This window comes from Aquarana catesbeiana, linkage group LG07 (assembly GCF_042186555.1).
Source record: "Aquarana catesbeiana isolate 2022-GZ linkage group LG07, ASM4218655v1, whole genome shotgun sequence".
Lineage (NCBI taxonomy): Eukaryota > Metazoa > Chordata > Amphibia > Anura > Ranidae > Aquarana > Aquarana catesbeiana.
The window spans coordinates 97,683,208-97,706,364 of record NC_133330.1 but is presented as its reverse complement, the minus strand read 5'-3'; the positions used below and the strand labels follow the sequence as shown (position 1 = coordinate 97,706,364).

The 23,157-nt window shown below is 42.8% G+C and overlaps 1 protein-coding gene across 1 annotated transcript in view; it reads right to left on the bottom strand.

Moving 5' to 3' along the window:
- Positions 1–930: 930 nt before the first annotated feature.
- JOSD1 (Josephin domain containing 1) overlaps positions 931–23,157 on the bottom strand; it is a 44,041-nt gene continuing 21,814 nt past the window's right edge. Inside the window, exons 3-5 of the mRNA XM_073592523.1 lie at positions 16,847–16,975; positions 13,443–13,637; positions 931–3,524 (exon numbers count right to left, since the gene is read on the bottom strand). Coding sequence (XP_073448624.1) covers positions 3,425–3,524; positions 13,443–13,637; positions 16,847–16,975 — 424 coding nt within the window. The 3' untranslated portion in view covers positions 931–3,424. The remainder of the gene's footprint in view (positions 3,525–13,442; positions 13,638–16,846; positions 16,976–23,157) is intronic.

Below are 23,157 nucleotides of genomic sequence, written 5' to 3'. Positions count from 1 at the left end.
AGCGGACCTCCAGCTGTTGCAGAACTACAACTCCCATGAGGCATAGCAAGACTCTGACAGCCACAAGCATGACACCCAGAGGCAGCGGCATGATGGGACTTGTAGTTTTGCAACAGCTGGAGGTCCGCTAATTGCATATCCCTGCTATAGAGAATTGGCTGTCAGATACTTAGTGCAGTAACAGCTGTAATTAAACAGGTTCCCTCCCAGTCTATTTCCTGATAAAAAAAATAACTTATTCTTAAATTACATACTTAATACAAATGGCCAAATCTACGAAAAATCCAAACATTGAGTGGGCATCAACAAAAAGAGTGGCTCAGGCACTCTAAGGCTGGGTTCACACACATGTGAATTGAATGTGGGGGTTTCTCCGCATCTAATTTGCATGACAGGAGAGTGTGACTGGCTCTCAATGGAGCCAGGTCACACAGCTCTGGGGCAGCTGCAGTTCACATTTAAAAAGGGTCCTGTGCATCTTTGGGTCCAATTCAACTGCAAACTCAGGCAAAAATTTGGACCCGATTCACACCTGAATTGGTGAACAGGGACGCACCGGACCCCATGCTGTGACCCGCAGCATATGTGAACCTAGCCTAAACTGAGAAAATGGAGCAGAGCCTGCCCCTAAATAACAAATATTAGGAGTGATCTGCTTAGTTTTCTATGCAGTGTCTGTGCCAAAAACGGTATATAGAGCGCCAGACCTACTTATCAAAGTTGCTGGCAGATAGTTCACATCCTATATGGCAGGGACTTGTGCCAGTTTTCTATATTAAAAACGGCCACAGTCCATTCATTGATTAGGTGCAGAACCCCGACCAGTTTCTATTTCTCTGAAATGGAAACTTGCACGGGTGGTGCAGACAGACTACCTGCTGTGGAGCACACCAGTCACACAAATTTTCTGCACCATTGTAATCCCCCCCCCCCCCCCCCCCATTATTCCTGTTACGTCAACCTTAAAAAAGCATTGAGGATAAAGGCAATACAGCCCACAGCTGCTTGGTAAACATGGCCTTCACCTAATAATCAAAATACATTAGTTCAAAACAAACAAGAGGCTTTTGTATATATTGTACCACCAGACCAGTACAATACAATTAACACAGCATATAGTTTAGAAACCGTTGTTGTTGCGAGACTTTTTATAGACTGGATAATCTTAATGACTGACCAATGTAAGTGCGTGCTGTAACTGTATTAAAACCAGTCATACAGACAATAATTGAGCTCAAGTCACAGGGCGCTGTTTTCCTGCATTTGATGTACATTTGGAACGCATGTTCAATGCAGGTCAGCAAAATCCCACTGACTTTAATCGAGCAATACAAATGAGAAGTCAAAGGCTGCATTCGACCTGCTTTGTGCCTCTTCGGATACAGCATGCCCTATCTGGGTACTTTGAACTGCAGTTAAAACAGGTTGAACGCAGCCTATTCTTTTTAAATTCTGCAGTTTCCTTTCAAACATCGCTGCGTGTGTTTGAGTAGAAAACAGAGCGTCTGACTAGAACACTTGTGGCATGAACCCTAAGGGACACGTTTCTACAGCAACAGATTACAGGCACTAAATTCTGAATTTTGTTTCTTTAAGTCACAACTGCTGAATTCAAATGCTTCAACATGGTCCACAAAGCATAGTGAAAATATGGTACTTATGTTTGTTTATTATTGTCCGGTTATCAGTTTCTTAGTTGAATATATGCATTTCTCCTCCTATTTACTGTACTGTTCAAATGTTACCCACCTGAAACATAACACATTATTATATACATGAATACTGGTGCAAAATAAAAAGGTGGTATTTCCAGAAGTGGCCATTCAAAAATCTCATTGTCCTGCTTCTTGCAATGCAATAAAAAAAGCATCAGTTTGGTTGGGCATGTCACGTTCTGCATGTCCCCCCCCCCCCCCCCCGATCAAAAACAGTTTCCTCCTATTTCCACAAAGCACCATTTTTAAAGCTAAACTCTAGATAGACCTATGGGAACTGTTTAACCTGCTAAAGAATTTGTGCAGCCAGTCTTGTGACCCAGTCACACTGTACAGCTAAGTTCTCACGGCAGCACAGCTTGGTGAAGGACAAATCCTCAGCCTACTGGCTGCACAATGAAGGGAAAGCAGCAAATTCATTCCAATGTGCAGAAGTGTAACTGGCTCTAGTGCTGGCCTTCCCTTTCCCAATCTGAGTGTTGACTTCATAACTGCATTAACTGGTACTATTGTATATCTAGTGGAGTTCAGCTTAAGTAAATTATTTCTTACCCAGTAATAACCCAGGGTTTCTATGAAATTAAACAGTTTGCCCTTGCTATAAATTTTCTACATATAGCATTGTGCAACAAACACATATCCAATGATTTTACATGAGTGATGGAGTTTGGAAAGTCAGGATGTTAAATGGTGTAAGCAAAGGCAAGAAGTTATATCATAGTACTACCATATTACAAAGCTGAGACAAAATAGTGGACACAGGCATACATTACCTTGAACTCCGGTTGTAGAACAGAACCATTATCCATTAGTGTGGTATAGTTTTAAAGAAAAAACACAAAACAGTATATAGACTGAAATTAGGCACCAGGAAAGGGACCTCCTTTAGTCTTTCAGCACTACTTGAATATAGTGTTTAGAAATTGCTTTCAAGTAAGATCATATTTTGGCTGAACATGTAAACTAATCAGATCGCACCAGTATAACTGCACAGACATGGATATAAAAAACAGGCAATGTCTGCTTGTAGAGGGAGTATTATAAAGATAAAACAAAATAATGTGTACTGTTTATGTCCACATATACAATTATTTCTTAGGTTATAAAGAGCACTTTTTCGTTTTTTGTTTTTTTTTTTTCTCTTTTTTAAGAACTGAAGCTTTTAGATATTGTGCATATACAAGGATGGCTCAGTTTGTTTATAATTATCCAAGGTGTTCCTCGTGAATATATAATGGGTTTCATCCTGATCAATGGCTTATACCACAGGTATCCTGTAAAAATTACAGCGTTAACCTGAAACATTTATCAAAAAAAAGAAGAAAAAAAAAAAAAAATGTACTGTAGAGATTCCATCACAACCATCAGCATGCATAAACCTGTTCCTTTCAATTATAATTATTTCTGCACTATACTCATTTGGTAGCCCACAGAACACCATTCATTACTACTTTTTTCATTTAGACTTTACTGAGATGAATCAGCCTCCTCTTGTTTTGATATATACAAACAAAAAGAACCTGTGGATTACTTCTCCATATTGCACTGTCAGATGTGAAAGGGCCAAAGCCTCCATTTCATTTGACTTTTTTCTTCTGAAGGACAAATACAGGGCTGCATCCAATACAGAGATTGTCAATACATAATAAACTGTAGTGAATGGAAAAAAAAAAAAATATAGTAAAAAAAAAAAAAAAATCCAAAGTTTATTACAGGTCAGTCCGCCAGCGCTGATGAACTTCAACTTCTTCTGGCACTACTAAGAGTAGCTCACAGTTTTTTCCCCTTAGTTGATGTTGCAAAAATTTCCTGCAAGGAGAAAAAAAAAATCTAAGAAATTATGTTTGATAAAATCTGTGGTCAGAAAGAAAACTCAACTCCGGATTGGTTAGTTATAGATAAAGCGGTATAAAAGTAGGCCAAATATATAGTCAAACTAGTGGACATCAAGGTTCTGGTATTGGGCTTGTACTTGGTAGATGCATAGCAGCAGTAAAAGATGCTTGCATTTCAGCTGATAGCCTCTTTAGAAAAATACTTAATTTCAGTGACAGCTTGTGAGTAGAGGTAGTGTGCAACATGGGAGTGCTTAAAGCTGGCAGATACTTTTAGCACCCAATACAGTAAAGGCAAACCCAGGATTTTAAAGTGAAACTAAAGTTTAACCAGCAGGCAGAAGAGTGGCAACACGGTTAATGTGTCTTCTGCCATAAACGCTTCTTTCCTGCCTTCTAGTGTGCATGCGCAGGACAGTGCAACTGGCCTGGTAAAGTGCCCCTTCTCTGGTATTGGGACATCCACATTCCCACGCTTAGCTTTGTTCCTGCCTCTGCCATTCTCAGCCAATGAGGAAAGAGAGCCGCTGCTCTTGTGCACATAGCTGGATTGGGATCACGCTCAGGTAAGTATAGGGGGGCTGGGGGGTGCTGTACTTAGATTTTTTTTTTTTTACCATAGAATACATTAAAAAGGTAAAAAAAATAAATAAATAAAAAACTGGCATTTAGGTCTACTTTTTTTTTTTTTTTTTTAATTAAATGTTTTTATTTCCCACAAAGATGTACAGTTTTCCAATGCACAAACATTTTTCCTTTGTTCAGTACAATCATTCCACATGTGACATGCGTAGGTAATACATAAATGTTCATAGTCAATCGTAGCGACTGTTGCCCTGAAGGGATATACTTTTTTTTGGGGTACCAACATACATAGATTTTATTACTGTGTGCTCATTGGGGAGATTCACCCTCTTTATTAGTCCTGGTTACGATTGTCAATAGGACAGAAAGCGATGTCAAATCAAAAATGTTACAGTAATCACCAAAACAGAAGGTGAAAGGAAATCTAATGAAGATCCCTGTTTCACTAACCTCTATTAAAGACTAAATTTAATCTCCCTTTGGGACATTTTCTAACAATACCTGATGTGTCTCCAGGACAGAAAATAAAAGGCAATATCTTATATGGAATACAAGGAGCTAAAAAAAGAAATAAAACAAGGAAAACATAACCAAATTAAAAAAAAAAAAAAAAAAAATTGGTCTTGGATATACTTTAATAATTTAGGACAATATTTTAAAAAGACAAGAGATTAACCTCTCACCTCTTCCCAAACCGCGGTTTGGGGTGGGGAGTGGGTTGGGAGGGGGTGCATGTTTTTGGTAGTGATGTTAAAACAAGACTGCATCTCAGCGCACTAAGGGTACTTCTTGTGATGTAAAAGTTTTGTATAATAGGGATAAAAGTTGCCACTATGATGTGATGAAATGAAGGGACAATGTTTGAAATTTAAAAATGAAACATGACTCCCAGAGAAATATCTCGCTGATGTGGCAAAAAAAAAAAAAACAAAAACAAAAAAAACCCCAAAAAAAAACAAAAACAAAAAAACCTCAAAAACCTCTCACCTGTTTTTCTTCCAATGCAGGGCTCTATGTCCACTACATGAACTGATTGAAAGGATAGCTTAAAACAGAAAAAAGGAAGTTTCTGCCATATAATGGAGGTGAACCTTCCCCCCCCCCCCCCCCCACCCGAGTTACCCCTTTCTTGGTCAAAGAGAAGTGGTCACACAATGGTTTAAAAAAAAAAAAGTGTAATAGATCACCATGTATTACAAATAAATCTGAAAATACCCCAACCCCATTAAAATCAGCAAGTCCTATCACATAAAGTGGATGCCAAACAATTTTTTTAGGAAAGTATCAAAACATACAAAGGCGAATAGTTTCATTGAGAAATTCTGTGTTCACAAATCTGTACAAAGTCACTTTTAGTTTAAGTTACTTTAACAATATACAGGGAAAACATTTTTGTGCGAGTCTTGCTGTACTGTAGCAAGCAGAAAAAAAAACTTGCATGATGAACGTTTTCTTTTTTGTGTCTTTTTAGTCAGGAGACTGATGATTAAAATCAGAGACAAATATTTGGGGCTGTGCAAACAAAGTCATATAGGAAGTGGCAGGGAATTGTATTTTTCCTAATTTTCCCTCTTCCTCCCCATTTAAAACCTAGGATAAAAATATGCACCCAGATCTGCTACTAAACTAAGCCCTATTTGTTTAGAAAAGTAATATGTATAAGACTTGTGGGTACACAATAAAAGCTAAATGTTTTAAGGTTCAGTATGTAACTGACATTTTTGTGGGGAAAAAAAAGGGAAACTATAGGATATAGTGGCCTTGTATCACATGAAGTTAATCCATGGGAAGAAGGAGAGCCTGGATTTCTCCTCTTTGTTATTGAGTGAGGCAGTCAGATCTACCATACTCATGGTTTCATTAACTTCAGAAAAATAAGGATGGAGTTATGGGCCGCTTCCAAAGGGCAGGGATGCATGCTTTTGCTGCATTTAACAGGTAAATTGTTAAAGACAGTTTGTATCACGTTGGTAACTGCTGGAGACAATGAAGGGGTACCTAAGTGTTGTCTTGCTAGATCTGGACCCATTGCCAGATGACAACACCAACAAACTCCTGGGCAAGGTTAAGCACTTTGTAGTATTGACACTGGGCAGAAAAGCCAATGCCTCAATTGCATTGCAATTAAGAAAATATTTGAGGTATGGGGGTCATCTTGAATGCACTACTTCTCCAGACCACCATCACATATATTTTTAATGCAAACTGCATGAATATTACAGTGTTTGTTAACAAAAACATATGTTTGAAGGCTGGCAGCAGGCTAGCCTGGATTTGTAGGAGTCTGAGGGCTATATATCCCTCCTCCTCCTCCATCAAATCCTTCGTCGGATCATTTCCGGGTGCATAGGGCATTATCGCATCACTTCCGGTTTCCGCCAGCAGAGTAGCAGCGCAGTCGGCTGCAGGGTTCTCGCTCGCGGTTCCGGTAGGTGCGAGCGGATGGCATCAACAGAGGGTCTGCAGTGGATGCCATCCATCCTGCTCAGGTGTCAGCCCGTTCTCAGCGGGAGGTCAGCCGACAGCGTGGGTGTGTCGGCTCGTGGGGGGGATGTCTGTCCTGTCACAGGGGAGGTCCACCTGCTTTTTGGCAGAGTTGTGCTAAAGCTGGGTTTCTGGGTATTGTGTCATTTACCTCCTCTCCGTGAAGCTCGGGAAAGTACAAACATATTTATGGTCTAAGAGAACTCAGATACGGGTACAGGGAAATTCACAAACATCATTTGTTAAATGATTGAAATTCCAAGCCTATTTCTGCACAATCACCCCTCTCTCCGTCTTTTCTGCTGGTTTGTCCATCTATATCTGCACATAGTATGAGGGAAGTGGCCACGGTATATTACAGCAACATACAGCCTGAAAGAGATAAATATCGCCCCCTTGTGGATGAATGGGGCAGTATACCGTTTAATGCAGCTCAGGTCCTCATTCACAGCCAAGTGTTCGCAAACCTCAACAATGCTCAAACATTAAATCCCGCAATTCTCAGCCTGTTCACTCCGGGGGGGGGGGGGTTTGTTGCAGGTTTCCTGAAGCTGCAACAATGCTCTATGTGGGGGATGTTGGAAGCTCTGGCGCCCGTAATGGCCAGTTCTGGGCTCCAGAGCAGCTGGCGGTGCCGAGCCCAGGAGGGCAGCTACAGCTCAGGTGCTGTGCTCCCATTCATTTCATGGTGGCATCAAGCTGGAGCCAAACGCAGGGCTCGTCCACCTCTGCCAGTGGGAATGCAGGGACGTGGGCTGTGTATCACCTCGACTGTGGGTGTGACAAAACATGCTCAGTTTTAGCAATGTACAGATCCAGGCTCACCATACTCTTCATTCTCCGGGTGGACACGTCTTCATGTATACACCTCCAGCCATAACCACCATGTCCATACCAACTGTTCCCACGCTAATTTAAGAAATGTTCAGCTAACGGTGGTCTTTTGTGTTTCCTTAGCTCCCTGTTTTCAGCTTTTCATCCAGCATCTGGGATGTCTAGCAACCTCATTTGGACTGCTGGCCAAACACCAGGAACGCTATACATATATGTTTAGCAACTATAATGCATACTCAGCAAGCACTCAGCCAAAGGAAACAGGCACGAGGGGGAGGGGGCAGAGAAACCAGTTGGTCTGTCGCTGACGGTCCTGGGGAGGGGCCATGCATACGGGGAGTTGATTCATGTAACTGGAGCAGGAGTATTCCTATTTCTGGTGTTAAGCAGTGCCCTAGGTTCACTACCATATGACTGACGTCAATACTAGATCTGCTCAGTTCTTGCTGGATTTCTACAATCTGTCAGCATCTGTCATTGTTCGCAGCATTTCTGTTTCAAGGGTAGCATTCCTGTCGCAGCTTTTCGATCATAGCGTTTCCTGTCACAGCATTTAGTTAATTTCTGTCATAGCTTTTTCGTACATAGCATTTCATTCGTTGCTTTCATTTGTAGCATTTCCTGTCACAGCATTTCGATTGTAGCATTTCTGTCATAGCTTTTCGTTAGTAGCATTTTGGGTGATAGCATTTAATTTATTGCATTCCTGGCGATTTTCCTGTCATAGCGATTTTTCCTGTGTAGCTTTTATTCGTAGCGATTTTCCTGTCGTAGCATTTCTGTCGTAGCGATTTTCCTGTCGCAGCATTTTCCCGTGTAGCTTTCATTCATTATGTTTTCCTGTCTTAGCTTTTCAGTCGTCATGATTTTCCTGTCGCAGCATTTTTCCTGTCGTAGTTTTTTATTTTCCCGTATAGTTTAATTCATAACATTTCCTGTCGTAGCATTTTCCTGTGTAGCTTTCTTTCGTAGCGATTTTCCGGTCGTAGCAATTTTCCTGTGTAGCTTTCATTCGTAGCGATTTTCCTGTCGTAGCATTTTTTTCTTTTGTAGCAGTTTCCTGTGTAGCTTTCTTTCGTAGATTTGTCCTGTCGTAGCATTACGTTCGTAGCATTCCTGTCAGCTAGTGCTCACATCCAGGGTCTGTTACGTCTACGAATCCATACAGGCTCAGGTTTCGTTTAAAATGTTTGTCCACATCTTCTCACCCATATAACATACGTCATATGATGCACATTTCATTACAACTGTACGACTACCCACCACGGTCTGTGGGTACACTAGCCCTGAGGGTTTCAGTTTGCTACCTGTCTGTTTTCTGTCGTAGCATTCTGTTAGCTAGTGCAATACGTCATACAATGAATGTTCATTTCATCACAACTGTGTGACTACCCACCATGGTCTGTGGGTACACTAGCCCTGAGGGTTTCAGTTTGCTTCCTGTCTGTTTTCTGTCATAGCCTTTCATTTAGTAGCATTTCTGTTAGCTAGTGCTCACATCCAGGGTCTGTCACGTCTATGGACCCATACAGGCTGAGGTTTTGTTTTTAATTGATTGTCGTCCCACAATCTTCTCGCCCGTATAACATACGTCAAACATGCACGTTCACCATTACAGCTTTACTACTACCCACCACTGTCTGTGGGTACATCAGCCCTGAGTGTTCGTTTTTAATTGCCTGTCTTGGCGCTGCAGGTTGCTCGGGCTCACTTACTGTAAACACTAGGGTGGCGTTGTCATTAGTTTCACTTTCATGCGCTGTTGGTCTTGTCATTTCCGCACCTACAGCCTCATACTTGTCAGGTACGAAGGGGTGTTGTTGTTCATGGGTTGGTTGTCTGTTCTCTTTTCTCTTGTGTTTCCTTAGATCAGGGCATGATTCGCGTTCCAGATGCGACAAATTCGCATTCATCTCTCCGTTGTTGCATGGCAGCACCCCATCATGTGGGGGGGGGGACCATACCAAACTTATAGCTGAGTTTTTTCACTGGTGTACCCCTTTCCTGGCCTTAGATGGGGGGGGGGCAGTATTTTTTAGGTTGTTATTCCTAACTCCGTCCCAACCTCTTCCATCCACCAGCAGAACATGTTTCTATGCATGATTCTTAACCTAGTTCCATGCTGTACTTAATACGCTCTTACGTCCATGCTATAATCATTAGGCAGGATGGAGGGCATCATAGCCCGCTCGGCTAGAGCGGAGGTGTCAGCAACGACCCCGGCTCCTGCTCTTCTCTGGGCCCCTGCAGTCGAGGTTGGCGTTTCTTCACAGTGGCATGTGGAACTAGGGGGCTAGCCTGGTCACAGGCGATCAATCTGGCCTATGGTTCTTATGCAGAGTATTCCGAGGGTTTCTACCAAGGGTGGGAAGGTTTCATATGTTCCTGTCTCTGGCTTTCACTGCATATTGCCTCTACATTTTGGCCATCTGCCAACTCTATCAAAGTATCTAACAGGTGTCCAGCATTTCAGGTCCCTACAAACTCCTGTCAGTCTGTCCATTTTTAGCAGCTCACCCTCTCTAAGCTGTGATAAGGGTAGTCAGGGATGTTCTCTTGGCACGGCTACCAGTTACCGGCCAAGTTTTTTCGTGGCGTTTCAGACTTCCTGTCTTCCACCCTTGGCTCAGTTACCGCTTAGTGCTCTAGGCAATTCCCTTTTGCTACGCTCACAACTTCTCTATGTTTAGTATAGAGGGACAAGCTAGGGGTTCGTGGTCATTACGGTATCAGATTCAAGTATACGTCCTTCTCTGCAAGATTCCTCCGGTCAGCTCTTTCTCCCTTCCCCATGCATCCTCTCAGCGCGAACAGTTCGTTCACATGTCCAGGTTTACCTTCCATATTAGGCTCATATCCTAAACCCTTTTCTGGTAATTTGTCAGGATCGGAGGCAACTTTGTGGGTCCCGAACAGGGGGTCCCTTCTTTCATCATCAGGTACATGGGGCGCTGGAGTTCCTCCTGTTTTAGCTGTCTCATACGTAATCCCCTTTTGTAGGCATCCAGGCTTTCGCTATTTTCTCGGACAGATGGCTGTTGCTGGCCCTTCATTGAAGCTTTCAGATAACACCTACTTTGGGTCTCTTTTTGCCCTCTTTTAGGCATACCGACCAGCCAGGCCAAGGCACACCTCAGGTCTTGGTAGTTAGGATTATCGCATTTCCAAGTGAAGACTCTGACTACAAGTTTGAAGGCTGGCCGCAGGCTAGCCTGGATTTGTAGGTGGAGTCTGAGGGCTATATATCCCTCCTCCTCCATCAAATCCTTCGTCGGATCATTTCCGGGTCCCCATACTTTTATTATTTAACCCTTTCATGACTAAGCCTATTTTTGAAATTTGGTGTTTACAAGTTAAAATCCGTATTTTTTGCTAGAAAATTACTTAGAGTTCCCAAACATTATATATATTTTTTTAGCAGAGAATCTAGAGAATAAAATGGCGATTGTTGCAATATTTTTTATCACACGGTATTTGTGCAGCGGTGTTTTAAACGCAAATTTTTGGAAAAGGGACACTTTCATGAATTTTAAAAAATCCAAACAGTAAAGTTACCCCAATGTTTTTGTATAATGTGAAAGATGATGTTACGCCGAGTAAATAGATACCAAATATGTCACCCTTTATAATTGCACGCACTCGTGGAATGGCGACAAACTACGGTACCTATGAATTTCCATAGGAGACGCTTTAAAACATTTTTACGGTTACCAGGTTTGAGCTACAGAGGAGGTCTAGTGCTAGAATTATTGCTCTCACTCTGACGATTGCGGCGATACCTCACATGTGTGGTTTGAACACCGTTTACATATGCGGGCGCGACTTCCGTATGCGTTTTCTTCGCTGCGCGAGCTTGCGGGGACAGGGGCACTTAAAAAAAAAAAATTATTTATTTATTTATTTAATTTATTTTTTTACTTTAAAATTGTGTTTTAAAAAAATTTTTTTTTTTTTTTTACTTTTATTGCTGTCACAAGGAATGTAAACATCCCTTGTGACAGTAATAGGTGGTGACAGGTACTCTTTATGCAGGGATGGGGGGGTCTAAAAGACCCCCCATCCCTCCTTTACACTTCAAAATATTCAGATCGCCGAAAACGGCGATTCTGAATACTGTGTACTTTTTTAAATTCGGCGCCATTGGCAGCCGAGTAAACGGGAAGTGACGTCATGACGTCGCTTCCGTGTTTACAACAAGAAGGCTGGAACGAAGCCGCTCACAGCTTCGTTCCAGCCCGCCCCCAGCCGCCGAAGATTCCCGATTGGACACCGGGCCTCCCGATCGCACGGGAGGCCCGGTAACAGCGGCGGGAGGCGGCGGGAGGGGGGGGGGGGATGTCCCCTCCCGCTCCTCCGGTATAACAACCGAGCGGCTTTTAGCCGCATCGGTTGTTATACACGGGTAGCCGATCGCCCGCTGTAAACAACAGTACCGGGATGATGCCTGCAGCTGCGGGCATCATCCCGGTATAACCCCGGAAAGCCGAGTACGCATATCTGCGTACGGTCGGCGGGAAGGGGTTAATTTACATTTCATTCATTCAGGGTATGCCCTCTTTTAGGCATACTGACCAGCCAGGCCAAGGCACACCTCAGGTCTTGGTAGTTAGGATTATCGCAATTCCAAGTGAAGACTCTGACTACAAATTATATATATATATATATATATATATATATATATATATATATATATATATATATATATATATATATATATATATATATATATATATATATATATATATATATATATATATATATATATATATATATACACACACATACATACATACATACACACACACCCTGTTCCCTTAAAGCATGTTATACAGCACTGTGCTTGTGCTGTGTCATTCGGACCCCCGTATCACCTGAAATATCTGGCTGATCCTGCCTGGCTATGCCCTCCCCTCTGCAAACAGACCACAATAATCATGGTTGCTGAGCCCTGCCACCGTGGTCCGTTTGCGTGCCTCAGTCATGCTATCTGTCTCCTTCTCCCCCCTCCCCTCTGTCTGTCTCTGCTCGTACAATGTGTCCCCTGCTCCTGCTGCTTTCATATGTTCTATTACATCATCCCAGCCTCTCTGCACCATTATAAGAAGTTTCCCTGTGCCTGTGTTCAGTAAAAAAACCCAAAAAACTGCACGATTATACCTGTATGAGCTCCGCACCCGTCGCTCAGCTGATTGCCGGCAGCTCGGTGCTCTGTCTCTCCTCTCTCCCCCTCCTCCCCGGCTGACGTCAGAGGGAAGGCTCGGCCCTGCCCACTGCAGCCTTGAGCCAGCGTCAAAACAGAGGAGAGGAATCAGCTGAGCGCCCAGAGCTGAGCTCATACAGGTAGAATCATGCTTTTTTTTTTTTTTTTTACAAAACACAGGCACAGGGAAACTTCTTATAATAATGCAGAGAGGATGGGATGATGTAATGGAAGTGGGTTAACAACCACTTTAAGTAACGTGTAAATGAAATACAAGCATTTATTACTTCGCCCAGAGAACACAGTACTCCCCCTGACAATGCCACCACCTGCATTTTATCCATAAGGACATAGGCAATTTAATTTAGGAATCATCAATCACAGCATCTAATTCGTACACCGAGATTGATAGCTCAAAATTGACACAATCATGCAAGTCCTGGTGCCTGTGCAGTTCTTGGCCATGTTTATAAACTTCTGAAACAGATCCGCCCCTGCAACAACCTCACATCTTGTGACTTGCTACAAGTAATAATGTTGCAGTCTGATCACTAAAGTAATGAGAGAATGCTTTCTCTTGCATGCAGCAGACTCATCATTTCAGCCTAGGCAAAAGTCACTAGATGGAAGTTCAAATTACTGCTTTTTTTGATAAAAAAAAAAAAAAGGCAGACTTGTAGTGTTATTGAAAGGTCTGCTTTAAAAAGAAAAACTGATGTTACATGAGTAATTGGAAAAGGAAAGGTTAAAAACCAGTCTCAGATTGCTTGTATAAAATACACAGTTTACCTTAAGTCATCATCACTTCCAATCCGCTCGGGCCTCTTAAGCTTGGAATCCAGGTTGAAATAAGTGCCACTGATCTCACGCACACATATCCAGTGCTGCCTCTTAAGTGGGAGCTTTAAGGGTCCCCAGGACAGACTTGATGGGAGGTTCATAATGAACCCTGTGACATTAGAAAGAGAGATCAAGCCAACGTCCCTGTTAAAAAGAATAAACTAGTTATGACAAGAAAATAGAAAAATAGCGTAAAGTGAAAACAGAAATTACAGTACCCCAATGAAAATTGTGACGAGCATCTCAATAGCTTTCACTAAACAGACAATGCTTTGAGGTATAACCAATTGCAATCCCTATAAGGTTTTACCCTTTCAAATGCCAAGCATGTAAGGCCATTCTCAGAGCAGAACCACTTCTAGCGGGCCAACTCAGTAAGCCTTATAGTATAACCAAGCCCACATTCACATCGGGCCGATTTGGCATGCGATTTGACATGTCAGTGTGGGTACCTGTTCTATTTTACAGGTACCACCCTGTCCCTACTCCTGGAGACCAGGCCACAGCGAATTACTTCAGCAGTTCTGCCCCCCTCCCCTTCTGCTGGGCCAGTAAAAGATCGCAGCGAGCTTCACAAATGCGCAGCAGGGACCCGGCTGTAAAGCCGAAAAAGGCTACACTGCCGGGTTCCCTTACCCGCAATGGCAGCCCCCAGGCCAGCTGATGTAAATTTTGGCTGCGGTGCAGACATCGCTGGACTTCAGGACAGGTAAGTGTCCTAATGTTAAAAGTCAACAGCTACAGAATGGGTAGCTGCTGACTTAATTTTTAAAGGGGTGGGCAGAACTCCCCTTTAAGGCTTTTTTTTTAGTTTTGGATAGAGTGTAGAGGGATCAGAACCCCTGCCAGTTTTTTTTTTTTTTTTTAAATTGCTGTCTGTGCCCATTAGAGAGATTCAACACACAGTACGCTGCGGCATGTTGTGAGTTGTAAAGCACTGTGTCACAATAAAAATGTATGCCTGCATCATTTTATCTGAATGCAGACCAACACAGTATACATAGTATAGTTGGATTGGGTATTACACAATGTAGAAGTGTTAAGCCACCCACCATTTTTATTTTATTTTTAGCACAAAATGCTTATTTTCACATCTTTGATTTTCACAGTTTTGCAAAAAAGGTATCTAACATTTATTATTTATTAATTCAATACAGTTTTATGCTGTAGATTTATTTGGAGCTGTGCAAGTTATGTTGCGTTTTTGTGCGCCAATAATGATTTTAACGTATTGCAACTATCACAGGGTGTACAAATTCAGCAGCACCATCTTTTTATTCCTGTGCATTCAGAAAAAGCATGTGCTTTCAAGGCTGCAATTAAAAAAAAAAAAAAAAAAAAAAAAAAAAAAATTTATATAATTTGTATCTATACTGTTTTATTTTCATAACCCCCCCCCCCCCCCTCACTCCCCACCCCAAAACAAACACATATGTAGGCCTGATTGCATTTATAAGTTTTGGTTCATAGAAAAAAAAAAAAAAAAAAAAAAATCACAATCTGGTATAACGTTTACTTGCAAATTTGGAGTCAGAAAGTAATTTATTCTCTATTAAACATCTTTTCCTGCAGCCGTCTAGCTGTTGAAGCCAGCCTTGCTCTCTAGAGTGGGTGGTATAAATGACAGGCTGGACTCGCAGGGAAATGGGCAGAACTATGCGACTACAAATAGAAGCACAGTTCCAGTACACCCCTCACATTAGAAATATAGATAGAAAAAAAAATGAAAATATTTTACACACATACATACTTTTTTTTTCTCTATCTCACAAAAGTGAGTACACCCCTCACGTTTGTGACAACACTGAAGAACTAACACTTTGCTACAATGTAAAGTAGTGAGTGTACAGCTTGTATAACAGTGTAAATATGCTGTCCCCCTCAAAAGAACAACACACAGCCATTATGTCTGCCTAAACCACTGGCAACAAAATTGAGTACACCCCTAAGTGAAAATGTCCAAATTGGGTCCATAGTGTCCATATTTTGTGTGGCCACGATTATTTTCCAGCACTGCCTTACCCTCTTGGGCATGGAGTTCACCAGACCTTCACAGGTTGCCACTGGATCCCCCTTCCACTCCTCCATGACATCACGGAGCTGGTGGATGTTAGAGACCTTGTGCTCCTCCACCTTCCATTTGAGGATACCCCACAGATGCTCAATAGGGTTTAGGTTTGGAGACATGCTTGGCCAGTCCATCACCTTTACCCTCAGCTTCTTTAGCAAGGTAGTGGTCGTCTTGGAGGTGTGTTTGGGTCGTTATGTTGGAATACTGCCCTGCGGCCCAGTCTCCGAAGGGAGAGGATCATGCTCTGCTTCGGTACGTCACAGTACATGTTACCATTCATGGTTCCCTCAATGAACTGTAGCTCCCCAGTTCCGGCAGCACTCATGCAGACCCAGACCATGACACTCCCACCATCATGCTTGGCTGTAGGCAAGACACACTTGTCTTTGTACTCCTCACCTGGTTGCCGCCACACATACTTGACACCATATGAACCAAATAAGTTTATATTGGTCTCATCAGATCAAAGGACATGGTTCCAGTAATTCATGTCCTTAGTCTGCTTGTCTTAAGCAAACATTTGCAGGCTTTTTTGGGCATCATCTTTAGAACCTGTCCTTTTAAACCGCTGTATGGTCTTGGCCACCGTGCTGCAGCTCAGTTTCAGGGTCTTGCAATCTTCTTATAGCCTGGGCCATCTTTATGTAGAGCAACAATTCTTTTCAGATCCTCAGAGAGTTCTTTGCCATGAGGTGCCATGTTCAACTTCCAATAACCAGTATGAGAGAGTGAGAGCGATAACACCAAATTTAACACACCTGCTCTGCATTCACACCTGAGACCTTGTAACGCTAACAAGTCACACCAGGAGGGAAAATGGCTAATTGGACCCAATTTGGGCATTTTTACTTAGGGGTGTACTCACTTTTGTTGCCAGCAGTTTAGACATTAATGACTGTGTTGAGTTATTTTGAGAAGACAGCAAACTCACACTGTTATACAAGCTGCACACTCACTACTTCTACTACTACTGTCACAAACGTGAAGGGTGCACTTGTGCACATATTTCCAACAATGCACCAGTGTGAACAAAGCCAAAGTAGCTAGAACTCTGGAAAAAAAAAACTGTAAATATATATTTTTTTATATATAGAATATTTTTCAATACTTGACATTTAATTAAACATTAATATCTTATGTACCTCAAGCACTGTACAGCATAGCAACTCTACTCAAAAAAATAAATAGAATTTTCTTACATGTACAAATGCCATTTTGACATTTACTAATCTAATCAAAATAAAGCAATATTTTGATTATGGCACTCTAATGAGATCTGTACCTTCTTTTATCCCACCACACAGCTTCATATCCCTTGGTCTGAAGTGCTGCCATAATTACGTTGACATCATAGTTTCCATTGCCCAACATGTTTTTCTTGTGTGGGGTCACCAACGTATTGGGGGACAATCTAAAATGGATGATGAAAATGGTTATGGTCGATCTTACTAAATATACATGTAGAACCCTCAGACAATGAAAAGCAAAGTCCCGAACTATTACACTGCAATAAATGTAATTTTTTTCCAATGTTTACCCGATTCTCTATTGCAGAAGATAGCTGTGATACATAAATGGCAATTAAAGCAACCCGTCATCAATATAAATATCAAAAAATGCACATTATCTGAAAAGATGACTCTATATACCATACCTCTCCTCGTGCCACTCAGTGCTGCTCAAATACTGAGAAATTATCTTGCTAGGTTGTTAAGAAACTCACATTTCTAGGAATGTCGATCTTGTGTCCATGGAACGCTCTCTGGTTTGTTCTGCCAAACTCTACATCACTATAGAACACAGTAGTAGTAGGTGTTGGTGGGAAGAACCAGTTACAGGTGGTCCCCTAGTTACAAACGACTCCTACTTACAAATGGAGTGAGACAACAGGAAGTGAGAGGAAATCTACCCCTAGGAAGGGAAATTCTCTCCTGTAAGATCATGGGAAAAAGGTACCTCCACTGATGCTTTATCACCAAGGCTTGTTTCTACAACCCAAAATTTTCAAAATCCAATTGTCATTGAGACAGAAACTGAGGTGAATCCTCTGAACGGGGCCTCAGACAGCAAAACAAATGTTACAGGGGTGTTAACCCTTCCCTATGCTATCCAAAAAGCTTAAAAATAGTTTTTTTGGCTGGAACTACACTCAAAAAATGTACCTGTTTCAGCCTACAGATTTCAACTTAAGAACAAACCTACAGACCCTACCTTGTTTGTAACCCGGGGACTGCCTGCAGTGAACATAGGAGATCAACACTTGTGTCCTTTTCCCAGCAAACTTCTGGGGACGATTCCAAAGCAACAGTGTTTGGTAGTGTGGGTAGAATAAAAAGTAAGCATTTGCAGCCTTTTTAGGCCACACACACTAAATGATAAAAATGGGTCATTATATTCTACAAAAACACACAACTTTAATAAGCTTATTCAATAAGGCAAAAGGCAATAAGCAAAAGTACAGTTACCCACAGCAACTAATATTAAGCGATCCAAAAGGTTTATTAAACATAGCCATGCTTAGCTTGATTAACCCATGTCCCACTTCAATAAAAGGAGAAGTCCAGCCTGGGCACTTTTGGCTGGGCTTCTCCTAAGGGTCACAGGAGCACAATTCGTTATGCACTCCTGTGACCAGTTTTCAGCAGAGAGCGATCTGAAGTCCGCTTTCCGCTGACGCCGCTGGAATCAGTCCAGGCACCACGTCCTCCCGACTTCGGAAGTCTGGATACACCAGGTGCCTGGACTGATGGCAGTCTCAGCCTCTCAGCAAGACGCTGAGACAGCCGCTCCCACCCCTCTACAGCTCAGCACTCCAGTGAGTGTGGAGGAGCAGAGCAGGAGAGCTGCTAATTGACAGTCAGCAGCTCTCCTTTTGGGGAGCCGAAAGAACAAAGCTAGCGGCGGTGTTCAGTGGCTCGTTTCTCGGTGAAGAGGCGGCGGGGGACACATGCAGTATTCACCTAGGTAAGTATGATTGTTTTTACCCCTAGATTACCATACTTCTCCTTTAATGTATAATATTTAAAAATAATCAAAAGCGCTGTCTCGTGATTCTTTTAAAATGAGCAAATCCAGAACTTGTCTATCCTCCAGAGCAGGGGTCTCCAAACTATGGCCCTCCAGTTGTTCGGGAACTACAATTACCATCATGCTTAGTCATTGCTGTTAATGTCAGAGTATAACAATGCCTCCTGGAATGTGTAGTTCGGCAACGGCTGGAGGGCCATAGTTTGGAGATCCCTGCTCCAGAGTACAAAGTCTTAAATAGACAAGCTATAAGCTCTTTATCTGACTGTAAAAATTCCTTTAGGGCTAGGTCTCATGGGTGTTTGGAGTCAGAGCTTACTAAATGCCACATGCATTCATCAACTGTTGACAGCTGCTTGTGATGGGTTCAACTAGCACTTGACAGTCTTCTTTAATACGTCAGCAGCTTGCCATGTTAACCACTGCTTACAGAATCACAGAAAATCAACATCAAAACCTTCTAAATGATTTGAGAAGCATTCACACTGACTTCTATTATTATCTATTTATTTTTCAAAAATTTGTAGACAGGCAGCATATGACAGAAAAGACCTAATCGATCTCCTCTGCCATAAATGCATCCTTCTGCCTGTCATCCGCCATGTACACTGTGCTGCACATGCGTAGCTCAAACATTTACGGCTCTGATCTGTGCTGCGGCAATAAGACTCCCCGTACGCATGCGCGACAGTGACATCATCTTGGTCCAGACATTCAAACAGCCGAAGGCACGAAACCCGGTAGGAAGATGGGGCGAGGATGGAAGTACTGGGGGCCTGCCGGATCAATCCCACCGCAGCACTGGAAGGCAACGTTTGACAGGCAAGTCTGGCATGATGTACCAATATGCTGTGAATACTAGCACAATATGACATAACTAACCCACCTGGGTGATACTAAAAAGAAAAATTATATAGCGCAGTTAACTACAACTTTGAGACATTTACACGTTTCAACACCTGATAAATATTGCTTGCAGTGCCCAAATCTAAGCATTACGACACAAAGCAATGGAAAACACTTTTTTTTTAATTGGAAAAAACAACTTTATTGAAAAGGAAATGCACATATTTCAACAAGTGTTTAGATACATATGTCAAATAGATTAATAAGAAACAAACATCTTGGTCCCATCGATCCAAGCAAAACAAACAGGGTAAACAACATATTTCTATGGCAATACTTGGTTTCGGCACTAGAGTATAGCCCATTATAAAAAGGGTAGGTGAAACAGTTGCCTAGCGGTATATCACGAGGGGGGGGGGGGGGCTGGGGGTGCAATCTGCATATGCACTTACTTCATTTAAGTACAGGTCTCGCAATCTCCCAACCACTTATCCCATACTCTGGAATACGTGTGCGTGTGTGTGCGCGCGTGTGTGTGTGCGTGTGTTCTACATCTGTATCCAGCAATAAACCCAGTAGGCAAAGTTTCGGGTCTAGGAAAACAGGAGAACCCATCTTATCGTGTAGAAAGTGGACAACTTGGAGCCAGTACGTTTGCATATTTGGACAGTTCCAGAGCAGGTGATAAAATGTACCGGGGCTGATGAACAAAGAGGGCATAATGGACTACATGTTGGTTGAAAACAAGTTAACCTTTGTGGTGTCAGGTAAGTTCTGTTAGTCTATCCGACATTTTAGGAGATGCTGTTTTCACACCCTCAAGGATTTCCTCCCAATCTGAGTCGCTAATAACCCCAACATCCTGTTCCCACACGGATTTGGCCTTTTGAGTCAATACCATGATACCAGGAAGTCTAAAAGTAAAGAGTGTAAATGAGCTTAGAAGGTTCCGTGCCTAATATAATATTCAAGACAGGTGGGGGTATCTAGTGAGGCAGCGAGACCCGCAAACTGGGTCTGTAGCGCATGGCGAAGCTGTGAATATTTGAATAGTAGGTGGTTTGGAAGGGAAAATTAGTCTTTAAGTGACTGGAGCGTTTTAGGCCCTGAAGTGGTCATGACTTGGTGTAGGTAGATCACGCCATATGTGGGCCAAATTGTAGGGTCCGGGATGGTGCACAGTTCCGGCATGTGGCCGTTGAGCCATAAAGGGGTGTGGGTGTGGATCTGACCAATGTTGTGTCTTTTTAAGGTTAATCCCCATACTCGATGTATAAGCATCCCCTCATTATACTGGGGGGGGATCGTTGATTTGTTTGTCCCCCTCGTAGAATGGTTTGAATAGGAGCATAGGCTGGATGGCCGGAGCCAGTGCAAAACAGAGATCTATAAGGCTGTAGCTCAGTTGTGTTGAAATAATAAAAATGGGACAATTGAAAGTAATAATCTTGTAAATCCGGGAGGGAGGATTTTTAAGGATAGACCAAGCTAATTTGTGTCTACTATGTCCACAAACAAGAGAGTTCAAAATAGATTCCATCTTCTTAAAGAATTTTAGGGGGATATAGAGAGGGGCATGGCACATCATATATAGAATCTTCATTAAACTTATACGCCCCATTACTCCCAATGGTAATCTAGCCCATGCTTGTGTTTTAGCTTTAATCAAGGTAAATAAAGGTTCTATGTTAAGAGGAATATAATCCCCAAGACTCCCTGTAACCACCACTCCTAAATATTTAATTGTTGATACTCTAGCTAAAGGTAATTGAGGATGTATGGGGGGTGGAGGGATTTGGTCCAAAGGGAAGAATTTGGGATTTATCCCAGTTAATGCGCAATCCAGAGAACCTCCAGTGCTCTTTGTAAAGATGGTCCATGGTTGAAGTATTTGAGGGGGTTTAAGTTTGGAGACATGTATTTGGATGAAGTCACAGGGGGGGGCGCGACCGGATGGGAAAGTGAGAGGACGTGTGTGCGGCTCCCTCTCCCTCTGCTCTGACCAGCTAAGATGCCGACCGAGGACATGCAGGCCGGCCGGCCGGCCGGCCAGGGATGTGAGCAGCCGAGCGGAATAGCTTCTATGGGACCCGAGTCCCTGTACACACCTGGCGCTAGTGCAGGCTCTGTGGAAGAGATTGTAGGGGCGGTGTGAGAGGCCCCCCCCCTTGCCTGCCAGCAGTCTGTGAAGAAACCGGCTCCAGCAGTAACAGTGGCGGTGTACAAGGCTGTGTGTGGCTGACAGAAAGTTGTGACGCTATGAATCTTGGCTTTGAGGACGAGGACGCGGACGCTGGATGCAGGTGAAAGCCCTTCCTTTTCTCCTTTCCTGCCATATCTGACTTTTCACTCATACTCAAGCTGATAACCTGAACTGAACTGAGTCTGCTAAGTAAATACTGGATGTGCTGATTTAGTGGTATACCAAAAAGAGAAACTGCTAATGCCAGTGTTAAGGATGCTGTACCTAAAACCCAAAGACAGCTCCCAAATCAGGGTGGGAGACTGAAAGGGAGCTGGTTTATGGGATAAACCTCAACAGCAATAGAAACAGTAGTATGGGACAGTCCTAATTGCAAAATAAACAATATAGAGAGGTTGAGACTTGGAGGATTAATTACTGAAAACTGGTGTTGCAGCACTGGGCGACAGGTGAAAAATCTGTCTTAGTCTCTCCGTACCCCACCCCCACCCCCTTTTTTTCCCTTTTTTTTTTTTTTCCCCGATATCTTATTATGGTTGGGAAATGGGGAACGGAGGAAAAAGCAAACCAGCACCAGACACAACAAGATGGAGCTCAGGTTACACGCTCAAAGAGCCAGACAAGCCAAGCGAAGGCCGCAGCTGCAACGGCAGCGACAGCAGCAGCAGCGGCAGCAACAAAGCTAGAGAGATTTGCCTGAACCTCCCTCTCACCAGCAAAATCCCAACAACTAGTTCAAATAGGGACCTCGGCGGTCAGGAAAAGCCAAGGTAGTGGCCAGGCATCAGCATCGGTGAGCCCGGTAGTAGCACTAAGTACAAAAGAGCAAGGGGTGGGAAAATCAGACATTACAATTGTTGAAACTGCGACAATAAAGCCCCCCAATATAGCCGAGGCGAAAATGGAGGGAGACCCTAGAAGAGGAGAGGGAGAGCCTACAATGAGGGACCTTTTACATGCTATAAATGCATGTAAGGAATCAATTACTGGCTTGGATACCCAGTTGAAAGGCATCAAAGAGGAATTGGAAGTGGTGGGAGGCAGGTTGAAAGAGACAGTGGAAAGAACAACAGCCCTGGAGGAAAGACTAAGCACAGTCGAAGACACGTTATTCCCCCTCAGACAAGTTAAAAACTGAAATGAAGAAACAAATAGACAATCAGGCCGCCAAAATAGATGAACTAGAAAATAGGAATCGCAGAGGTAACGTAAGAGTAATAGGCATGCCTGAACGGAGCAAGGGATTGGATCCCATAGAATTCCTGGAGCGGTGGTTTAAGGAGACGTTTGGGGCTGCATCTTTTTCCCCTTTTTTTTGGCATTGAGCATGCCCATCGAGTCCCCTTTAAACCCCGTCAGGGAAGTGAGTATTCAAGACCCTTACTTATAAAAATGTTTAACTATAGAGACAAAGTGACACTGCTCCGGAAGGCTAGAGCAATGAAAGAAATACTCTATAGGAGGGAAAAAAAAAAAAATTTCATTTTACCAGGACTTTTCCCCAGACCTTCAGAAGC